Source organism: Pseudorasbora parva, chromosome 4 (assembly GCF_024679245.1).
Source record: "Pseudorasbora parva isolate DD20220531a chromosome 4, ASM2467924v1, whole genome shotgun sequence".
Lineage (NCBI taxonomy): Eukaryota > Metazoa > Chordata > Actinopteri > Cypriniformes > Gobionidae > Pseudorasbora > Pseudorasbora parva.
The window spans coordinates 40701610-40724299 of NC_090175.1; the positions used below are offsets into that span (position 1 = coordinate 40701610).

The 22690-nt window shown below is 44.5% G+C and overlaps 1 protein-coding gene across 1 annotated transcript in view; it reads left to right on the forward strand.

The window, feature by feature from the left end:
• Positions 1 to 5062, forward strand: part of ugt8 (UDP glycosyltransferase 8) — a 38081-nt gene extending 33019 nt beyond the window's left edge. Inside the window, exons 5-6 of the mRNA XM_067441779.1 lie at positions 1451 to 1670; positions 2221 to 5062. Coding sequence (XP_067297880.1) covers positions 1451 to 1670; positions 2221 to 2581 — 581 coding nt within the window. The 3' untranslated portion in view covers positions 2582 to 5062. The remainder of the gene's footprint in view (positions 1 to 1450; positions 1671 to 2220) is intronic.
• The last annotated feature ends 17628 nt before the right edge of the window (positions 5063 to 22690 follow it).

Below are 22690 nucleotides of genomic sequence, written 5' to 3' on the forward strand. Positions count from 1 at the left end.
AACACTGGGAAAGCATGTCTATTCTAAAAAGAAAGGGAAGCTAAAGAGACCACATCTTGCCCATATGGAGGTAATATTGAGTTACACATATGGACTGAGCATTAGGGCAGTGCTACAAATGCAAGGTATCTGCAATATATAACCAGCCTAGCTAGGGCAAAGTCAATACCGAGTAGAACGGGCTCTGCCAAGGGAAAGACACAGGCTTACCGACAGGGAATAATTACCATTGAAGAAAACATGGGATCACGTGTAGGTAATCACAACACATGGGCACCTAGTCTAACACAGGGGCTGACCTTCTGGGCATACACACGAGTGCTAGTCCTAGCGTCCGACTCCTCCACTGCGTCTGACTGCCGAGGGTGCTGGAGGAACTCCATGCAGGGTCCGCCAGGTGGGTAACTCACCTATGGAGCAGATAAGCGCTTGAAGTGGGAACTAAGTTTGCAGTGCAGCAACTACTGGCTCCACAGAAGAGGCTGACCTGGGAAATTAGGGTGTTAAGAAAACGATTTTTGTCATATCTGCCAGGTTCAGTCAGAGATTGCGTTGGACGTGTGGACATTGTCTGCCCAAGGGACCACGCAGTGACTTTCATTGCACGTAGGGTGAGGTCTGTCGCTGTGCTCAGTTCTTGCATCAACCCTGGGTCAGATCTACCTACATGCAGCTCTTTGGGTGCCTTGGACTGATAGACTTGCAGAAGGGCCATTGCATGTTAGCAGAGGCTGCCTGTCCAGCAGCTATGTAAGCCTTGACTTTAAGCACGGATAAGAACTTACAGGCCTTAGATGGGAGACTTGGCCAGGCCAGGCCAGGCGGCCTCCACATCCCAGGCCAGGCGGCCTCCACATACCCCTTGGCCACCCCACTATCGAGGGTAGTGACAGCGGAGAAGGCATATAGTTTCGAGCAGAAAAGGGTGCCTTCCACAACTTGGTAACCTCTTTATGTACCTCCGGGTGTGCACTGCCCTGAGATACCAGTCATCGAGCCTTGAGAGGTCGGGATGTGGTGGAGGATCTCAGGCGAGATCACAATTCATCAGTTCACTTCTGACATAACATAGAACGTGACTCACACTCAGAACACCTAAGCAGCTGCACAGCAATGCCCTGGCAACAACCCAGAACATCCTAGAAATGTTTTTGCTACTGCCCAGAAAAACACTGTATTTGTATAGAGCTTTAAAAAAATACATTGGCATCTGCACAGCAATTCTCTGGCAACCACCAAGAACATAAAACATCTTTACAACCACCCAGAAAACCATAGTTATTAATGCTACCATGGTAAAGAGGAGCCGTCCAACCAGTAACTTTGTTGTTGCTATGGTCTTACTCAAAATACCACAGTGAATTGATGATTACAATGCAGGGACTATGGTAAATGTTCAGTGATTATTTGTGTTTTTTTCTCTCACATTGTATCTCTTGTTCACCCACAGGACAGACAAACACACGGGCCTTCTTGAGCCATGGGGGCTTGAACAGCATCTATGAGGCCATGTATCACGGTGTGCCCGTGGTGGGTGTTCCGCTGTTTGGAGATCACTATGACACCATGACACGAGTTCAGGCTAAAGGCATGGGTATAATGCTTGAGTGGAAAAAAATGAGTGAGGAAGACCTTTATACTGCCATGGTTAATGTCATTACAGATAAAAGGTAATTCATATGTGTATACAATACTCATATAAAAATGAATAAAGTACATTGTTACGCACGCACGCACTCACACGCACACACACACGCGCGTACGCACGCACGCACCCACGCACGCACGCACGCACAATGAAATAAAATGAGAGGATGGCAATTGCACCATTTACTTTCATTGTATATAAAAGACTATTTTTTATTAGGCTATTTACAAAATTAAAATTAATAACTTTATACTAATCTAAATGAACATAATACTTATGTTACATAATACTCTATAATATTTTCATTATTAATAATCATTAATCTATTTTTTATTATTATTATTAACTAATAGTTTTAAATTGCATTCACAAAAAGGTGAAGATCAGATTTGTTTAAGTTGCTTGCTTGTTGTTTTCATAGACCCTGAAGAATTATAGAGCTGTATAAGCAAACAAGTGTTTAGGATGAGAAACTGTAGTATAGTGCCATCTTGTGGCCAAGATCAACTGTTGGTTATGTGCTTGTGCTGTCTTGGATGTTCTGAGACCTCTCCATCTCTTTTTCCATTAAGGTATCGTGAGCGAGCACAGTTGCTGTCTCAGATTCATAAAGATCAGCCTGGTCATCCAGTGACTCGGGCGGTTTACTGGATTAGCTATATACTCCGTCACCGTGGCGCTGAACACCTCCGTTCTGCAGTCTACGAGATCCCCACCTACCAGTACTTCTTATTGGACGTTGCCGTTGTGATAGGAGTGTGCCTGCTTCTTCTTGGCTACTGCCTATACCGAATAGGCAAGCGCATCCAATCACGAGTGGGGCGCGGTTCATCTCCAGGGGAGAAGGTGAACGGACACTGTCATAATGGAATTCCAAATGGCAAGCACAAAAGAAACGGCCATGTTAAAAGTACAGAGAAGAAACTAAAGTAAAGCACTAGGAGAAATCAGCACTAACGCTTTACTAAAGAGAAGAATTAACTACTCTTCACTCAGAGCAGGGCCTATCCAGGAAATAAATACATGGGTCAATAAAGAAACAAACCAACCATTATAGCAATGAACTGTAAGTAGGAAGCCAAAGTAAGGAAGAATGGAAGGAAACAAGAAAACATAAATGGAAAACTCCTGAGGACGTTTTTTTCTCCTGTTGAATGGAGTTAATGTTCAGTTGTACAGTGGTCCTGAATGTGGAGTTTATCCTTGAGGAAAAAGCAACAGTTTTGAATTTTAGAAATGAGTGGTTTTACCAAGAAGCTATCATGGGGCCTCAGGTTTCATTACATCCAAATACAACAAAGATCTCTATCTATTTATATAAATCTCATACTATTTGCGCACAGAGCACTGTTGACTGTTGTGCACTGAATTTAATTTATGTTCTATATTTATGTCTCACGCACTCCGTCCCTACTTCATTTTCATTTCTTCAGCAATATTAATTATCAGACATTAGAAAGCGAGCATATTTGCTAGTGTCTGTGTTGCCAGCCTTGCTTTAATCTTTAACTATGTCTGTTTTGCTAACTTACAACTTCATTCCTTGTAGACAAATATCTGCACAAGCTAATGCTGCTAGTTGCTATATTGCTAGTTAGCTATGCAAAATGCTAGAGCATAGTTAGACGTCAAAACTTGCTTCCATTTACAACATTTTGAGATTCTAGGAGCCAGTATACTAATATTCTTATAGGGTCCTTACCACTTTGCTCCTTTTGTTTTGTTGTTCTCAGCTAGTGTCACTGAATAAATTGATAGCACAACTTTAGTTTCTCTTCAGAAGGGTGCAGATTACGTGTAACATCCGTTCACACAGTCCCCCTTTTTGGCAGATAAGGGTTCAAATGAGCAAAATGATATATTTGATTTGAATTAAGCCATTTACCCTTACTATTATGTTCATGGATGTTTAGGCTTTTAAGCCCTCAGCTCATCTTTACTGTATGGTTTCTTTCATTAGCAAATCATGCTTAGGAGAAACCTTTTTTTTTTTTTATGGGGGAGGGGGTATACAGTAGCTTTTATGTGTGAGTGCATGTGTGTCTCAAAATGACCCAAACAAGTTTTTTTAGAATATGCATCAGACTAGTGTTGTTATCAGAGCAAAAGATTGTTTGCTTACATGCTTCCACAAATCAATAGTGACCTGGAGGATTTTGGTACTGTAATTAACATATCCCATGGTGCTCTACTGCTTCTTTTAACTTTCAGCCATTTTCATCAACGGATGTTCTGTGGAAAGCAAATGTCTTCTTTTTTTCTTTTCTTTTTTGGTAACATTTCAATCTAACATTTAGTTCTGCAACTTTTCAAAATAGCTTTTAAAGTGGCAATAAACAGAACTTCTGCTAATTATTTGTGCGTTGAAGTGCATTATCACCCTCAGAGGTTTTATTTAATTTGTAATTTTAAAAACGCCACAGGACAACCTGTTATAAAATCACATGCTGGTTTTACAACTCAATGTCAGTCAACTGTTGCCAGTAATAGTCTCAGTTTGGAAGTGTACAGGCCTAATTGTTTTAAATGCACCGTAACATTTAAAACTCACATAATTTATCAAAATATAAAGTGGTTACATTGAAGTTTTTATGAATGACTATGAAATTGTGGACATATTTAAGCCAGTATGCATAGTTATTTATGTGGAGAATATAAAGGTTATCAGTTCTTGTTGTATTATATTGTATAATACATCCACTGTTCATATTAATCATATTTTTCCCAGATCACCAAAACACCATCACACTAGCAAATCACTCTAAGAATCAAAACCGAAAAGGAAGAATTATTGAAGTCATAAATATTGGGAACTGTTTTTACCACGAGTTTTAAAGCATTTCTTCAGCCAAGTACTGTTTTAGAATGTCCATACTTGAAAATACACTGGCTGCAATATGGCTGCAAATGCATTAGAGCTATGACTGGTGAAACAGTGACGCACACTCACACACTTTGAACATTATAATTATTTTGTAGTTGTTTGTTTTGTATGATTTTCAGTATTAATATTAGATGGTTAACAACAGAAGAAAAAGCTGCAGATGGGCTCTAACATTATAGGCTGTGTGTATGTGTGAGCGGTTATTGAATGTGATTTCTTATTTGAAACATGTATGTGTGTACATTTGAATGGAGTTGCTTGAGCCTACTTGTGCCCAGCTTTCACTTTATATACTGATCACTTAAAACCAATGCTCCAGTTCATTTTCAGAACAGCAATGCCTTTCTTTGTCTCTTGTAATCTGTTTCCTGATCAAGTTCTTTGTAGAAGTAGTTGTTAAAAGCTGCTTGCAGTTTAGTCTTATTTTTCCCCCTTAGTTTTTTTTTTTCATAATGATTTCACGTGTGTCTGTTATCATGTGCATAAAAAGACAAACAAAAATACTAATGCTAAATAAACATTAAACATTTTGTTTGCTTATTCTTGTCATCTGATGATTCCCTGTCGGTTGTGATGTAAATGAATAAGAAAAAGATGTTTCCACCTGTAACACCAATGGAAATTCAGTGAGCTAGTCTGAAAGTCACAGGGTACATGCGTGGTGTCAAGTTCCACTGTCCTGAAGTCTCGTTTTATCCCATGACCCCATTTATAGTTTTGTCTAAATGATAATCCTTATACTGCAAAATGTGCTTGCATGTGTTTGGTGCGATCAGGTAGATATGCTTTGCTAAATCACTTCTTTTATTCTGTGAAAATGGTAAAGCGCTTAGAATTTTTTTCAAACCATTGTTTTGTTTTTTCTTTGTTGTTTTTCATAATGATTTTGTTTAACATTTATTTCATTTTACAATACATTTTGCAATAAAAATACAGCAGGTTTTTTCCTGATTTCTTAGATAACAGATGACTGCGGTGGGAGAAAAATAGGAGTGTAAAACTACACGCCGGTTGGTCGGGAGGTATCAGGTGTTGTCCTTATGTTTTCGGCACTGTCACACTAGACGGGTGTGTATCCTGAAAATAGTGTGTTGATTAAGAGATAAACGGACACTTTATCCAATCTTTCTTTTAATTATTCACTGAGAGTTTAGCATATAATGTGTGTCTTATGCATGTTTGTGTATTAAGACTGTTTAGAGCTAATTGAACAGTTTTTCTGGTTTCACAATTAGACGAACCCAGGCTCATGGCGGCATATGGTCTTCAAAATAATATAACATATTGCTTCTTGCACATTTCACAACACTTTCAAAGTGAAATGTCCAATGAGTGGTGCTAAAAGCATGTACCGTTTTATTTTAAAAATAAACGTGAATCTGACAACATCATGACAGTTCATGAATGAAACGCTGTTAAAAAAATAACGTAGGCCTACCACCATAGACTGTAAAAAAATATGGACGTAGTGTCCGTGATGTCATCCATAGGATTCCGATAAGACGTTCTGATGCTTAAAGTAGGGGCGAGCTGGGCGTCGCCATCTTGCGAGCGAGTCATCGCAAGTCACTGCCAGATAACAGTAAATGGGCAAAAAGGCGGGATGTGGGCGGAGCTTAGGTGACGCAATGACTATAGATGGCGGATTAATGGCTATCCACCTGTCACTCAAAGTAACCACGCCCTTAATTATGCACTACTTAAAGGCTTTATATAAAGAATGAGTTATAAAAAAATTCACCCCCCTCACAGTTGTCATTAAGGTCAAAATTAGTCGTATAGGCCAAAACCATAATTTGTACCAGGCTGTAAACATGTTTTTTTCTGTTGTAAAGTTGGGAATTTTAACATGGGGCTTAATAAGATTCGCCCCTGGCCAAGTGGTCCAGCTTGAACTCTGGGGTTAACTCCTCTCTTTTGGAGCCTGTCCCTAGTGGCCAGTCGATGAATTGCAGTTTAAGTCACTTCCGTATTGGCTTCAAGAGAAACTTGGGGAGGTTGCCGTGCACTAATGCTGCGTCCAGACATACTGTTTCAGAATTTGGATTTTCCCTTCTCCCTCGAGGAAATAATGTCTGGAACGCCACTCAAAGTCAGACATTCGCTGTGTGAACTCCGGGTACAATCAATGGCGATCTCCGCGAGACGTGTCTTTTGACATGACTTTCAAGATATCGGCAAGTCCTGCTTCCAACAAGCATAAACATAAAAACAAACTTTACGGTTATGTAATATGCTTTCGTTTTTGTTTTTCATCTGCTGTTTTCGAAGAGATTTTTAGTTGTTTTAATTCTGTTTTTGCCATAGTTAATGCTATAGTTTGCCACGGTATGCTCTCTTTGTGTGTTGGCGACATCATGTGGTCACGTGAACGTGACCTCTGATTACCTGAGGGTCTGAAGTGGGACATTTAATTTGGAATATTCATACGTCCAACCTCGTCTGAAATGCAGCATATAAAACCAAACTGACAGTGCTAACAAAAGCAAATGTGCGATTAAAAAGCATTTGCTGAAGCTACCATGCTATTTTAGCTTGATTCTACAAGTCAAGCTCTTTCATTACAAAACAGACTTATAGGCTACACAATGCTGTACCAGGTGAGTTACCGAGCAAGTTTACTACATCAGAAAAGCTATATGGAACCAGTTATGTGATATAAACTTCAAAATGTACTATACCATACACTACGTTACAAGTGTTTTGAGATCTTTATAATGTTTTGCAAGGAACTGTGCACCTATAGTCAGAAACAACTAAAGTTCCTTTCAGCTGGAAACTGCAGTGAATTTTATGGAGTTTTGCACACAAAAAATGACAGTAGGTAGAAGCACGTGTCTTCCAATGAGCCAAAGTTGCAATTAGAGGAGAGTGCTTCTGGCAACATAGAGCTTGAGTAGAAGATTCAGACGTGAGGCTCTTTTGGAAGCATGCTCTCTCGTTGTCTCCTCAATGTGTTCAGAGAATTGATATGTCCTTCATGGTGGGAGACTTCAATCGATTTCCAGGTCAGAGGCCGAAAACGGAGGAACAGAGAAACAAGCTTCAATTAGAGTTCTGAGAAACACTCCTTCTTCATTGCAGAAAGGTGCCTTGTTTTTAACCTGACAGGCTAATGAGGCCCCAACCCTAGCCTGACCTGATCGGCCTGTCAGGCACAAAGCAGGGCACCTTGCATGCTTTTGAGTCAATTACTGGGCAGTGAATGTCATGAGACTAACCCGCTTGAGAGCCGAGGGGAAAGGACGTCATGACAACACTGCCTGGCTGATGGCGACACGAGAACATTTTGTCCCAAATACTTCACCACTGACCAAGACAGCCTAAAAGGCAGCAGGCAAGAAAAAAGATAAGCCCTTAGTTCCCTAAATACTATAAAATAGTAAAGTATCACCTATATACATCAAGTAATCACAACCATGCTGATGTAAAGCCATATCACAGACTGTAAGTCTGATATTGCTTTTATAAACCCAGTAAAAATAAAAAGCATGGACTCTGGGCATCTTTCCTTTGGTGTTTTTCCAAGTCACTAGAAAGGTCCCTTTAGTGTCGTAAGTTATAGTAACTGTGACTTTAATTGTCTGCCGCCTGTAAAGTGTTTTTAGGACTGTTCCACAGGTGCACGTGCAATAATTGTTTCTAGTTTACTGGACAAGCATGAAAAACCCCTTAAAACCAGGGGTTAAATGTTTTAACCCTTTCTAATAAGGATCTGTAAATCTTATTTGGATTTTACATAATTATCTTTAAAATGCGTTTTTTTAATACAAATAGTTTTTTTTTGCTAAATTGTATGTACATAAACAATTGATCCAAAACATTATGACCACCTGCCTGATATGTAGTTGGTCCTCCAAGACCCCTGAAGGTGTTCTCTGGTATCTGGCACCAAGACATTAGCAGCAGATTCAAGTCTTGTACGTGGCAAAGTGCTTACTTGGATCGAACTTGTCGGTCCAGCACATCCCAAAGATGCTCGATTGGATTTAGATCTGTGGAATTTTGGAAGCCAGGGCAACATATTGTCCCTTAAACCATTCAGTGTGGCATTTTTCCTGAAAGGGGTCACTTCCACCAGGGAATTCTTTGTCATGAAGGTGTGTATCGTCTGCAGCAATGTTTAGATTGGTGACACGTTTGAACTTTACGTCCACTTGAATGGCCAGAACCAGGGTTTCCCAGCAGAACATTGCCAAGTAGCGCATTGCCCTCCACCGCCTTGTTGTCATCCCACAGTACATCCAGGTGCCATCACTTCCCCAGGTAAATGACACCGTACGTGAAAAAAAAGGGACTTTTTCGGACCAGGCGACCTTCTTCCACAGCTTCAAAGGCCAGTTTCAACACTCGCATGCTTATTCGTTTTTGCCGGTGTACATCATAGGCTCTCTCCTCGGTCTGAGGCTATGCAGCAGAGTGGGATGCACTGTGTGTTGTGAGTGACACATTCCTCCCATAACCATCATTAAACATTTGCGTGACTTGTGCCGCAGTCGATCTCCTGTTGACATGGACCAGACGTTTTTTTATTTCATTTTTGTGCATCGATGAGCCTTGGGCTCCCAGCAACCTGTTGCCGGTTTGTGGTTTGTCCCTCCTCGGACCATACTTGGTAAATTCTCACCACTGTTGATCTAAGCCTTGGCATTTAAGAGATATTTTCACCCAGTTGCCTTACCATAACAAGGGAAAATACCTGTGAAAAATAAATGTAGAAATTTTAATACTGAATTAAAACATTTTAACACAGTATTTTAGCCCTATGTTTACAAACCTCTCTTAAGGGGGTCGCACACCGGACGCGAAGCTCGGTGCCATGCCACGCAATGCTGCCTCTCTAAAATTTGAACACAGTGTGTTCAGTGAGTGTACACACACCGGCGCCGGCATTCAGCACCTGTCCGTGGCGACTCAGGAAATTGTTCTAAATCATGCCGCGTCACAGAGCGTCATTTCAAGGTTTTATATTAAATGTATATTATATTTTCCTCAAATCGTCAATGTACATAATGATTTCACCCTGTGCTACAAGATACACCCATCGTGCAGCACTTCTGTCAGAAGTCGATTCAAAATTGAGCTTGCGCGTATATAATGTGCGCGTCCGGTGTGTGACCCCCTTTAGAATGAGTCCATATGCTCTATAAAGCAAGGAGTTCTATAGCAGAGAAAAGCTATTCAATAGCTTTTCCATTCATCTTGATTACAATTGCTTGGCTGTCAGGACCCTACCAGAGATGTAACTGTCATGTGACTGATCACTCTGGAGCTGCAGGAAAATTGTGCCATGACAACACTGATTGGCTGATGGCACCACAAAAATGTGCAGAGCCCAAAGACCATTAATTATCAATTCTGAACTGTTATGTCAAAGACAGCAGAAGGAAAAATATTTGAACTTTACACTTCTATGAGCTTTGCTTGCAAAAAAAAAAAAAAAAAAAAAAAAAAACGAATTGTCAGAATACATGGCCTGTTTTGAATGCTGTTTTTTTTTTTTTTTTTTTTTTTGCGTAGCCAAATGGTATAATTACGTACATCAATCAGCAGTGGCTAATGAGGACATGCTGACCAGCCAAACCTTGACCCTTTTTTGCTGTAAATAAGGGTAACCTATCCAAATACAGAATGTGCTCTGTCTCTGTCTTTTATTTGTTCAGGTTAGCTGACCTGTCTGGAGGGTGCGGTTTAGACCAGAGGATGTGCAGTTAAAGTAAGCAGAATAATAAATGTTAACAAAACACCCAAAATTGATTTAAGCTCCTTTATTATGATCTTGTTAGATTTTATGTTCGTTAAATTTGTACTACTGGGGGAGGTGGGGTCCGGGTCCTATATAAACCCTATGTAGTAGTAGTATTTCATTAAGAACATCAGGGGGCAGTGTTGATTTATTAATGTAACAGACTACAGAAATTCTCACCCGCATAACATTGTACTATACAGTAGGATGAAGCCAGAGCTTAGGGTATTTTCTGTTTCAGTCCTTGTTCCCTGATCAACATTCATTAACTCTCATAACTGCATGTCCTAGATGATGCCTTTCTGATGTAAACTTCAGCAATACTGAGAATGAGTATGAGATGTGCGGTGAGAAAAATACTACCATAATGTTGAGCATTTAGATGACACTACTTTATTTCAGCTGATAGACCTTTTGCAGCAATCATCTAAAAGAGTCACCTTGTTATTAAATGATTCAAGGTTGGGTCAAACAGGGGAATAGTTGTTAAAATATGCAACACGCAAGCACACAAAATTCCTCTCACTATCAATTATACACCATATAATTATTTATTTATTTTGGTATACTGGCAAAACACATTACATTGATAAAACTGTTCCTTAATAGTAATGCATGTTTGTTATTTGATCTTGGTCTTTGACATTTTTTTTATATATATATACTGAGCTAATTATATCTCCTAACCCTGAAAGCCAAAAAAACATATCCTACCAAATGGAAATTTGAATGTAAACATGCTTCACTCAGGCCCTCACACATGCTACAAATGCACATAGAACATCGGACTCTGGTTAAATATTTGACATGCTCTCATGTTGATCTAGTGCAGGGGTCGGGAACCTTTTTGGACCAAGCCATTTTATTTTATTTTTGGGGAAAAATGAAGCCATATGGATTATTTAATAATGGATAGATGTGGTTTTGTGGGCTTCAAAATCTATGGTACCATTCACTCCCATAATAAAGCTTGTAAGAGCCAGGATATTTTTTAATAACTATGATTGTATTTGGCTTAAAGAAGAAAGTTATATACATCTAGAGTGAGTAAATTATGGGATAATTTTTAGGTGAACTAACCCTTTATACTCAACATTTAAATTTAGATTAATCATAGGATTTCACAGGATAGGATTTTCACATTCATAGGATTTCACAGCACCCTTTCAAATAAATGTAAAGATTAATTTGTTATCATTCTGAAGCATTTATCTTAAGGCCATTTTCATGTATATGTTTCTATAATATGTAGAATCTAACCTTATGCTTTTGCAGTTATTCATACCACAACAGTAAATCAGTCTTTATAGATTTTTTGGGGGGTCTATAAAAGTTAAACATTTTAATGATCTACAGGCTAAGCATTTTACAGATTTCCCACACTATATAAAACTACACCATACAATACCATACCATACCATCAGTTTTAATTAAACTAGAACAATGCATTTATTTCCATTCAAAAGGATGGAAGCTCATAGTAAAAAAATATTTAAAAGATTAAAAGATTCATTATGCTTTGATTCTGAGTTCATCTAGAGTAGGTCTATTGTCTCGTTTATGTACAACCCCAAATCAGAAAAAGTTGGGACAGTATGGAATGTGCAAATAAAATAAAAAAGAAGTGATTTCTAAAATTACTTTCACTTGTATTTCATTGCAGACAATATGAACACAAAATATTTCATGTTTTGTCTGGTCAACTTCATGTCATTTGTAAATATGCATCCTTTCCTGTCATTCAGACCTGCAACACATTTAAAAAAAAGTTGGGACAGTAAAGCATTTACCACTTTGTAATGTTGCCATTCCTTTTCACAACACTTAAAAGACGTTTAGGGACTGAAGACACCAAGTGATGAAGTGTTTCAGGTGTAATTTTGTCCCATTCTTCCTGCAAACAAGTCTTTAGGTGGGCAACAGTACGGGGTCTTCGTTGTCGCATTTTGTGCTTCAAAATGCGCCACACATTCTCTATTGGAGACAGGTCGGGACTGCAGGCAGGCCAGTCAAGTACCCGTACCCTTTTCCTCCGCAGCCAGGACTTTGTAATGTGTGGAGAATGTGGTTTTGCATTGTCTTGTTGAAATATGCATGGACATCCCTGGAAAAGATATCTTCTTGAAGGCAGCATATTATGCTCCAAAATCCCTATGTACTTTTCAGCATTAATGGTGCCTTCACAGAAGTGCAAGTTACCTTTGCCAAGGGCACTGACACAACCCCATACCATGACAGACCCTGGCTTTTGGACTTGTTGCTGGTAACAGTCTGGATGATCCTTTTCTTCTTTGGTCCGGAGCACACTGCGTCCATTCCTCCCAAAAAATACCTGAAATACTGATCCATCTGACCACAGTACACATTTCCACTGTGTGATGGTCCATCCCAGATGCCTCCGAGCCCAGAGAAGTCGACGGCGCTTCTGGACACTGTTAACATAAGGCTTCCTTTTGGCACAGTACAGTTTTAACTGGCATTTGTGGATGTAACTATGTATTGTGGTACTTGACAAAGGTTTGCCAAAGTAGTCCTGAGCCCATGTGGTGATATCGCTTATAGATGAATGACGATTCTTGATGCAGTGCCGCCTGAGTGATCGGAGATCACGGTTGTTCAGCTTAGGCTTTCGGCCTTGTCCTTTACGCACTGAAATTCCTCCAGATTCCTTGAATCTTGTAATTATGTTATGCACTGTTGAATGTGAAATATCCAAATCTCTTCCTATCTTTTTTTGAGGAACATTGTTTTTAAACATTTCAATAATTTTCTCACGCATTTGTTGGCAAACTGGCGATCCTCGGCCCATCTTTGCTCCTAAAGGATCAGATCTTTCTTGGATGCTGCTTTTGTACCAAATCATAATTTCAATCACCTGTTGACATCACCTGTTTTAAATCACATCATTATTTAACCCTTTTACCTCATTACTAGCCCTAAATTGCTCCTGTCCCAACTTTTTTTGAAATGTGTTGAAGGTCTGAATGACAGGAAAGGATGCATATTTACAAATGACATGAAGTTGACCAGACAATCAACAAACAGTGAATAAGCGTACGTATCCAGTCCGGAATGGAGCAGCAAGCGAAGACACCAGCGCATGTCCAGTCACTGGCCATCTGGGGCGAGCATACAAAAGGACACAGGCTCCACTCGCAGATTATAAAACCAGGCGGATGTGTTGGGTGGAGTGTGCTTTAACCCCAAGGGGGCATGGCAAGCCCTGAACCTGGTAAGCCAGGGCAATGGTGTCCACTATCCAGTGAGACAGCCTCTGCTTGGAAAGAGCCTTCCCTTTCTGCTTCCCTCCGTAACAGACTGTTACAGCTGGTCTGAGGTCCTAAATCACTGCGCCCTGTCTACGCAAGCCCAAAGGGCACATACTGGACAGCACGGAAGGAGAGCATGGACCCAATTGTGCATTTGGTGGGATATTCTCCTCGAGAAGCACACCAGGCGACGAAGAGGTTCCACTTCAAAGTGTAGGCCTGTTTTGTAGACAAGGCTCTCGCTGAAGTGATGGTAGCGACCACTGGTGGTGGTAGGCCACTCAAACCCGTCGCGTCCCATCCAGGAGCCACACGTGAAGGCTCCAGAGGTCGGGACGTGGGTGCCATACGGTGCCCCTTCTCTCAAAAAGGAGGTCCTTTCTCAGAGGAATAGGCCAGGGAGGTGCTGTCGCAAGGAGTATGAGTTTGGAGAACCAGGACCGGCCAGGCCAGTACGGGGCGAACATGAGGACCTGCTCCCTGTCTTCCCTGATCTTGCACACGAGCTGTGCGAGAAGGCTCACTGGGGGAAACGCATATTTGCGTAGGCCCTGCGACCAGCTGTGCGCTAGTGCATTCGTGCCGAGGGTCCCCTTGGTCAGGTAATAGTACCAGCGTCAATGGGAGGAGTCCTGGGAGGCAAACAGATCAATCCGTGCGTTGCCATAACACTGGTCCCATATCAGCTGAACATTTGGGGACGTAGTCTCCATTCCCCCGGAAGAGGCTGAAACTGCGACAGCTCGTCGGCCTCACGGTTCAGTTCCCTGGGGATATAAATGGCACAAAGCGACCTCAGATGCTTCTGACTCCATAACAAGAGGTGGCCGGCGAGTTGCGACATCCGGCGGGAGCGTAGACCACCTTGGTGGTTGATGTACACTACTGTCGCCGTATTGCCCTGTCTGACCGGATCAGGACGTGCCTGTCCTTGAGCAAGGCTCGGAAGCGGTGCAGGGCAAGATATGTGGCCAGCAACTCAAGGCAATTGATATGCCACACACACTGAGGCTCTTTCAAGGCCCCAGCGGCAGCATGACCATTGCACATGGCACCCCAGCCAATGCCAGAGGCATCTGTGGATACCACAACATGCCTGGAAACTCATTCTAAGGGAATTCCCACCCGTAGAAACTGGAGGTTCCTCCACGGGGTGAAGGTTTGGTGGCAGGCCGAGGTCACTTGAACCCGGAATGTGCCGTGTTGCCATGCCCACCTGGGGACTCGGTCGCAAAGCCAGTGCTGAAGCGGTCTCATATGGAGCAACTCGAGCGGCATTACTGTGGACTAACATATCGACCGCACCCAGGAACGGAGCATGGACGAAACATCTTTAAAAAGACTCACCGTGTGCAGCTCTTTTAGAGAGGAGTTTAACTCAGGCAGAGTGCTGAGATTCCTAGGGAGAACACACACACCTGTACAGATTACTACGCAGATCAGACAGGAATGTGGAACTCGCTGGAATGCGGCATATCCCCAACACTCTTGGGAGACACTCGTCTTGAAGAGATATAACGCTTAGGAAGTCAAGTAGAACTCAGCTCCAAAGCAAAAACATAAATGCGTGACTGCTATGCAACGCCGTTTATACCAACGCAGTGGAACGGGGTTGCATTAGGCAAATTCCGCAGACCCATGACATTTTCATATCATTGGATCGTTTGATTGAGATTGAAGGCAGTTGGCTTTCTAAGCGAAACCCCCATTTCGTCAGTACTGACATAACTCGTATTGTACTGACCGAGAAGGAACATATGGATATTATTACTACATTCACTCAAAACAACTCATATTACATTGATACATTTATAAAAGGTTTTTTTTTAAGCTTATCCAACTCAAACAAAAAAACATTTAATAGGAACATAAATTATTAGGTAGAAATCCCTCCAATTTTGTTCCCCTATGAAGAAGATTTTATTAATATATTTTAGGCTACATAGATTACAAGTGTAAGACCAATTGTAAGAGCAACAAAATCTCTGAGACTTCTGAGACCTCTCAACAGATGTCTGTATATGGGCATTACGGAATGTCATCCACAGAACACCCTAGCAACCACATAGCAGCCGCATAGCAACACTCGAGCAACAACCCTGAACAAAACAAACAAACAAACAAACAAACAAACAAACAAACAAACAAACATCCATCTATGATCCATCCATCCATTCATATCTTAACAGCTCAATACAACATAATATATGTCAAATATGTCCACTGTGTAGGTCTATTTCAAAATGTAAAAAATTATAGGTTTCATTTTATTAGGTTGGATGGCAACTATATCCATGATTAAAGTGGAGCAGGCAGTCAGAAAATCTGCATGTCACAAATAGTTAAAGGAACTGTATGTAAGAAATGTATTTCAATTAATCATAAAATGGCCCTGATATGTCACTAGACATTAAGAAATCATGTTAATTTCAAATACTTATATCACTGACAACAGTAGTCCGGCCAGGATATTGTCATTTAAAAGTTGTTGTTGCAGCCCTCAACTGATGTTGATGTTGTCATGTTGTGTTTTCACCTGAAGTGCCACCCTCCACCTATCCAATCACAAAGTCAGTAGTCTTTCAGCATCCGGGTTGCCAGCTCTGCTGTACTTACCACAGCTGCAGCTCATAGACTGTAAAAAAAAATATGGATGTAGTGTCCATGACGTCATCCATAGGATTCCAATAAGCTGTTCTGAAGCATAAAGTAGGGGCGAGCTGGCCGTTGCCATCTTGCTGGCGGGTCATCGCGTGTCACTCCCGGATAACAAAAAAATGGGCAAAGAGGCGGGACTTGGGCGGAGCTTAGGTGACGCAATGACTATAGGCGGCGGATAAATGGGTATCCACCTGTCACTCAAAGTGGCTATGCCCTTAATTATGCAGCACTTTAAGGCTTTATATAATGTAAACGAATGAGTTATAAAAAAATTCACCCCCCTCACAAATGTCATGAAGGGCAAATTAGCCGTATAGACCAAAAACACAATTTGTACCAGACTGTAAACATGTTTTTTTTTCTGCTGTAAAGTTGGGAATTTTAACATCCCTTCTCCCTTCTGGAGCCTATCCCTAGTGGCCAGTCGAGGAATTGCAGTTTACATTACTTCCGTATTGGCTTCAAGAGGGATCGCAGGAGGTTGCCTCTTGCTGCAGCTACAAACGTTCCTCCTGGATCTGGCAATCTCGAATCGGGGGGACGGGATAGTGAATGCAGTACCAGTTTTGTCCACAATCTTGTATACACTTTCTTTAATGCAGTTCCCTTTCAGGGAACTCGAGCTGCGTCGAAACGCTGTGAGAACGCCTCTGCGTTAATGCGTCGTGAAGCTCCTGTAGAACCATTCCATCGGAAAAAAGATCGATCGTCGGCGTGATGACGTCATCGACCGGAAGCTATAAAACGTCCGTGAAAACAAACAGGAACTAGCTTCTGAGCCTTCAGCAAGCGATCTGTGTGAACCTGTCTGTCTATTTGGTGTTTTTGTCTGTCTATTGAAAGAGTTTTTCCACCCTTTGTTAAATATTCCTTATATTTACAAAAAAGAGAAAATAAATAGATAGAGAAATGGCGAGTGAAAGCAGTCAGTTCAAGAGGTGTGTACATCCCTGCCCACGCTACATCACGAGTGGGGATACACACTCTCTTTATGTTGCCTGCTTGGGAGCGCAGCATGCCCAGGCAGCCCTCGAGGGGGCTGCTTGCGAGCACTGTGAGCGTATGCCACTGAGAACGCTGTGCTCCCGCCGGGCACTCTTCGAGGAGGGTGCCTCGGCTCGTGTTCCCCGCGGCTCTGGTCCCGCTGCTGCCGAGGCAGAGCGGAGGCTGCAGTCGTGGGGTTCACAATTGGATGTTGCAGAGGGGTTTGAGACGGGCGCTGCCTTATCTCTGCCCTCACCTGCTCCATCCAGCGGCTCTTCTCGGGGCTTGGAAGCACGCATTGCGGTTTCTTCCCCCCCGAGAGAGCCGCCGGTGCTCCAACTATCCAGCTCCGAGGAGGTGGACGTTGAGAGCATCGCAACTGAAGATTCGCCACTTCAGTCCCCTGCGAGTGAGGAGCTCATTGAGGTTCTAACGCGAGCTGTGGCCAGATTAAATATTGACTGGCCCGTAGAAAGATCTGAGGCAGGAAGAAAGAGATCTAGCAAATTAGATGAAAGATTCCTGCCCGCTCGCGCTTCAGAACCTCAGCGGCGGGGCCTGCCATTCTTCCATGATTTGCACACCGAGGTGGCAACATCATGGAGGAGACCGGCATCATACCGTGTGTTCAGCCCTCAGACTTCGGTCTACAGCAACATCATGGGGCTGAAGCACTACGGGTATGGGGCGATGCCAAAGGTAGAAGAGACGCTCGCGAGCCATCTCTCGCCTTCCTCGGCATCGTCCCTGAAGGCCCCGACTTTGCCCACCAGACCATTAAAAACAACGTCGGCACTGGTGGGCAAAGCGTACTCGGCGGCAGGTCAGGCTGCTGCATGCCTGCATACCATGGCTATAATGCAGGCTTATCAGGCTGACCTGCTCAGGGACTTAGATGGACGTGATGAAGTGGGGGGTGATGTCATAAATGAGCTAAGAACAGCAGCTGATCTTACTCTCCGGGCCACCAAAGAGACGGCCAGATGTGTTGGCCGCTCTATGGCAGCATTGGTGGCTACGGAGAGGCATTTATGGCTCAACCCCACTGAAATCAAGGAGAGGGAGAAAAGCTTCCTGCTCGACGCGCCGCTGTCTCCTGGTGGCCTCTTCGGTGACGCAGTACACACTGTCACCGAGAGGTTCCAGGAGTCAAAGAAACAAGCTGCGGCGCTAAAGCAGTTTCTCCCTCTCCGGGTCCAGGTCCCTGGGGCTGCCGCTGACATCAGGCAGCCTAAGCCGAGTACGAGCTCCGCTCACAGGGCGCAACAAAAGCAGAGCGCCGCCGCTCGAGCTCCCCCTCAGCGCGGGGACGAGGGGCGGCGCTCTCAGGCGAGGCCTTCGAGGGGCAGGGCTGATCTGCGGACAGTCCTGATCGCCAAGAAGGCCTCGTCGAAGCGTTCCTGACGCCAGAAGCGTCAGGACGCTGAGGGTGGTTCCCCCCGTAGGGAAGCGGTGTTTACCCCTGCCAACGGTACCCGCTTCCCTACGGCACCCTCGGGGGGCCGCGCTGCCAACCCCGCCGCAATGCCGGGGCGCAGTCGGTCTCCGCGGGCCACCCGAGGGTGGTCCGCACCCCCTCCGGGGGGCCCCCGAGCAGTCAAGTCAGTCGTTCCCTGCCGGTCCGCCGCTTCAGGGCACTGCATTTGTTGCTCAAAATACACCAGAGGCCAGCCTCGAGAGGCTGGTTCCCTTAGTAGATTTTCTAGACGAATGGAAACGTCTATCAAATATATCTCGTTGGGTCCTGCAGATAGTAGAAAGGGGGTACGCCATTCAATTCAGAAGTCGGCCACCTCCTTTCTGCGGTGTCCTACCTACAGAGGTGGGCCCGGAGCAGGCTCTGGTAATGGCACAGGAAGTAGAGACACTCCTGCAAAAAGGGGCTATAGAGAGGGTTCCCCCTCCCAGCAGGGAGTCTGGCTTTTACAGCCGTTACTTCATCGTGCTTACGCCCGATATTAGATCTGCGGCTATTGAATCGCTCGGTGGCCAAGCTCAAATTCAAGATGCTTACACTCAGACAGATTGTAGCGCAGGTCAAATCGGAGGATTGGTTTGTCACCATAGACCTCAAAGATGCGTATTTTCATGTCTCCATCCTTCCACATCACAGGAAGTTCCTGAGGTTTGCCTTCGGGGGAGAGGCATACCAATATCGTGTACTTCCCTTCGGTCTAGCACTGTCACCCCGCACGTTCACCAAGTGTGTGGATGCAGCTCTGGCGCCGCTGCGTCTACAGGGCATCCGCATACTGAACTATATCGACGACTGGCTGATTCTAGCGAATACAGAGCAGATGGCGGTTCAGCATCGAGATGCTGTTCTCGCCCATATGTCGAAGCTGGGGTTGAGGCTGAACGCCAAGAAGAGTGTGCTTTCTCCGGCTCAGAGAACCACTTTTCTAGGTGTGAACTGGGACTCGGTAATTATGCGGGCGCAATTATAGCCAAAACACGCATAGCATCGATCCTGGCAGCCGCCAAAGAACAGAAGCTAGGCCGAGCCGTCACTGTGAAACGGTTCCAGAAACTGTTAGGTCTCATGGCAGCAGCGTCCAACGTGATACCTTTTGGCCTACTGTACATGAGGCCACTGCAGTGGTGGCTCAAAACAAAAGGGTTCTCCCCGAGGGGAAATCCGCTCCGCACGATCAAAGTCACGCGGCGTTGCCTACGTGCTCTGGTCATGTGGAAAAACCCGGGGTTTTTATCTCAGGGTCCCGTGTTGGGGGCTCATGTTCGTCGCGTAACGCTAACGACAGACGCCTCTCTCACGGGCTGGGGGGCAACCATGAGTGGTCGCTCATCCCAGGGTCTATGGCAGGAACATCAGCGGCACTGGCACATAAATCGGCTAGAGATGCTCGCAGTGTTTCTTGCATTGAAACAGTTCCTGCCCGACCTCAGGGGCCACCATGTACTAGTCAGAACAGACAACACGTCCGTGGTGGCCTATATAAATCACCAGGGGGGTCTGAGGTCTCGTCCGTTGGACAAATTGGCACATCGGATCCTCCTGTGGGCCCAAGGGAAATTGCTGTCAATCAGGGCAGTATATATCCCGGGGGCCCTGAATCAGGAAGCAGACAGCCTGTCGAGACAGGGGCCGAGGCCCGGGGACTGGAGACTCCACCCAGAGGTGGTGGAGCTCCTTTGGAAGGTTTATGGGAAAGCGGAGATAGACCTGTTCGCTTCGGCGGAGAATTCTCACTGCCCGCAGTGGTTTTCTCTGACCCATCCGGCCCCGCTGGGGCTGGATGCCATGGTACAGGAGTGGCCGAGGCTGCCTCTGTACGCCTTCCCCCCGATTGTCTTGCTTCCAGGAGTTCTGGAGAGGGTACGCCGGGACGGGGCCCAGGTACTTCTAGTGGCTCCGACATGGCCGACCCGAGTATGGTTTTCGGACCTGATATCTCTCCTGGAAGGCTCTCCGATGGAGATTCCGATCAGGAGGGATCTACTCTCTCAGGCGGGCGGGAGATTCCTGCACCCACGCCCGGAGATGTGGAAACTGTGGGCCTGGCCTCTGAGGGGGCTAGGCTCATAGAGGAAGGTCTCTCGGCCGAGGTCGTGGAGACCATCCTACACTCCAGAGCTCCGTCCACAAGGAAGCTGTACGCTTTGAAATGGAGACTTTTCTCAGCATGGTGCAGAGAATGCCAGTGGGACCCAGTTAACTGCCCGGTTGGTACAGTGCTGGAGTTCCTGCAGGCAAGGTTCTCGGCAGGGTTGACCCCCTCCACACTTAAGGTGTACGTGGCGGCCTTGGGTGCCTTCCACGTCCCTTGCAGTGGAGTGTCTTTGGGAAGACACCCTCTAATTACACGCTTCCTTCGTGGCACATTAAGGTTGAGGCCAGTTATGCACTCGAGGGTCCCAGCATGGGACTTGGCCATTATTTTGAGGGGCTTGTCCGGACCTCCGTTCGAACCTCTGGAGGAGGTTTCGGATAAGTTCCTCACCTTAAAAACTATCTTCCTTTTGGCCATTTCATCTCTTAAAAGGATAGGAGATATTCAGTCCCTGTCAGTAGGGCCCTCATGTCTAGAGTTTGCGCCAGGGATGGTGAAAGCATTTCTGCATCCCAGGCCGGGTTATGTCCCCAAGGTTCCTACGAGCCCACGGGGCCCCATCACTCTACAAGCCTTCTGTCCTCCTCCGTTTATGACGTCAGACCAGGAAAGGTTAAATCTGCTGTGTCCTGTGAGGGCACTGGATACTTATGTCCACAGAGCTGCCCTGTGGAGGAAATCGGAACAATTGTTTGTTTGCTTTGGACCCCCTAAGAAGGGGGCCCCAGTATCCAAGCAGAGGATGAGCAAGTGGGTGGTCGAGGCCATCTCACTTGCTTATGAAGCTACCGGGCAGCCATCTCCACTGGCTGTCCGGGCGCACTCAACCAGGGGTATGGCTGCTTCTAAAGCACTCTTGTCGGGGGCTTCCCTCCACGATATCTGCAACGCGGCCGGATGGTCGTCTCCTTCTACCTTCGTCAGGTTCTACGAACTAGACCTGGCATCTACAGTAGGGGCACAGGTACTCTCGTAACCGTGTGCGCTTCGGCTTCACACATACGAGACACTTGGTCCTATGGCGATGTGGGTATAAGCGTTCTCACAGCGTTTCGACGCAGCTCGAGTTCCCCGAAAGGGAACGTCTCAGGTTACGTATGTAACCCTAGTTCCCTGAGGGAACGAGACGCTGCGTCGCTCTGCCATACTCCCGGCGTGTCCGTGATCACTTACTTCAGGCTTTATCAGAAGTTAGTTCCTGTTTGTTTTCACGGACGTTTTATAGCTTCCGGTCGATGACGTCATCACGCCGACGATCGATCTTTTTTCCGATGGAATGGTTCTACAGGCGCTTCACGACGCATTAACGCAGAGGCGTTCTCACAGCGTTTCGACGCAGCGTCTCGTTCCCTCAGGGAACTAGGGTTACATACGTAACCTGAGACGGTTGCATTGTGGAGAATAATACTGTAATCCCAGACTATATCCGGACGGGATTTGATTTCCGTATCACAATCAATTGGAAAAACAAATTGGCTACTGGGCTAAACTTTTTGTTCATCATCCGTATCTGATCAGAAGATGAACTGCTCAGTTTTCTTTTAAAATGACTGAAATACAATAACTTTCAAAATAATTATTCAATATAATGCAGCTGAGTTGCTTTTTGTTTAGTGAGCTATATATAGGCATATTGATAAATGTATTATTTAGCATGTTTATTAAGTTTTTGTTTTAACTTAACTTTCTTGCATTTGTGCGAAATCGCAATTAGGCTATCTAAACAAACCCACATAGATTGTCACAACTGAGTCATGGGCCTAGTCAAATCAGGTGTGTGGGTCTATATGATTTTTATTTACAGGTTGTGTGTAGATTGAAGATTAAAATCTTCATTTCCAGCAGTAGTCGTCTTAGTGAGATTTAGCACAGAAAAAAAGCTTAGACATGACACACACACACACACACACACACACACACACACAC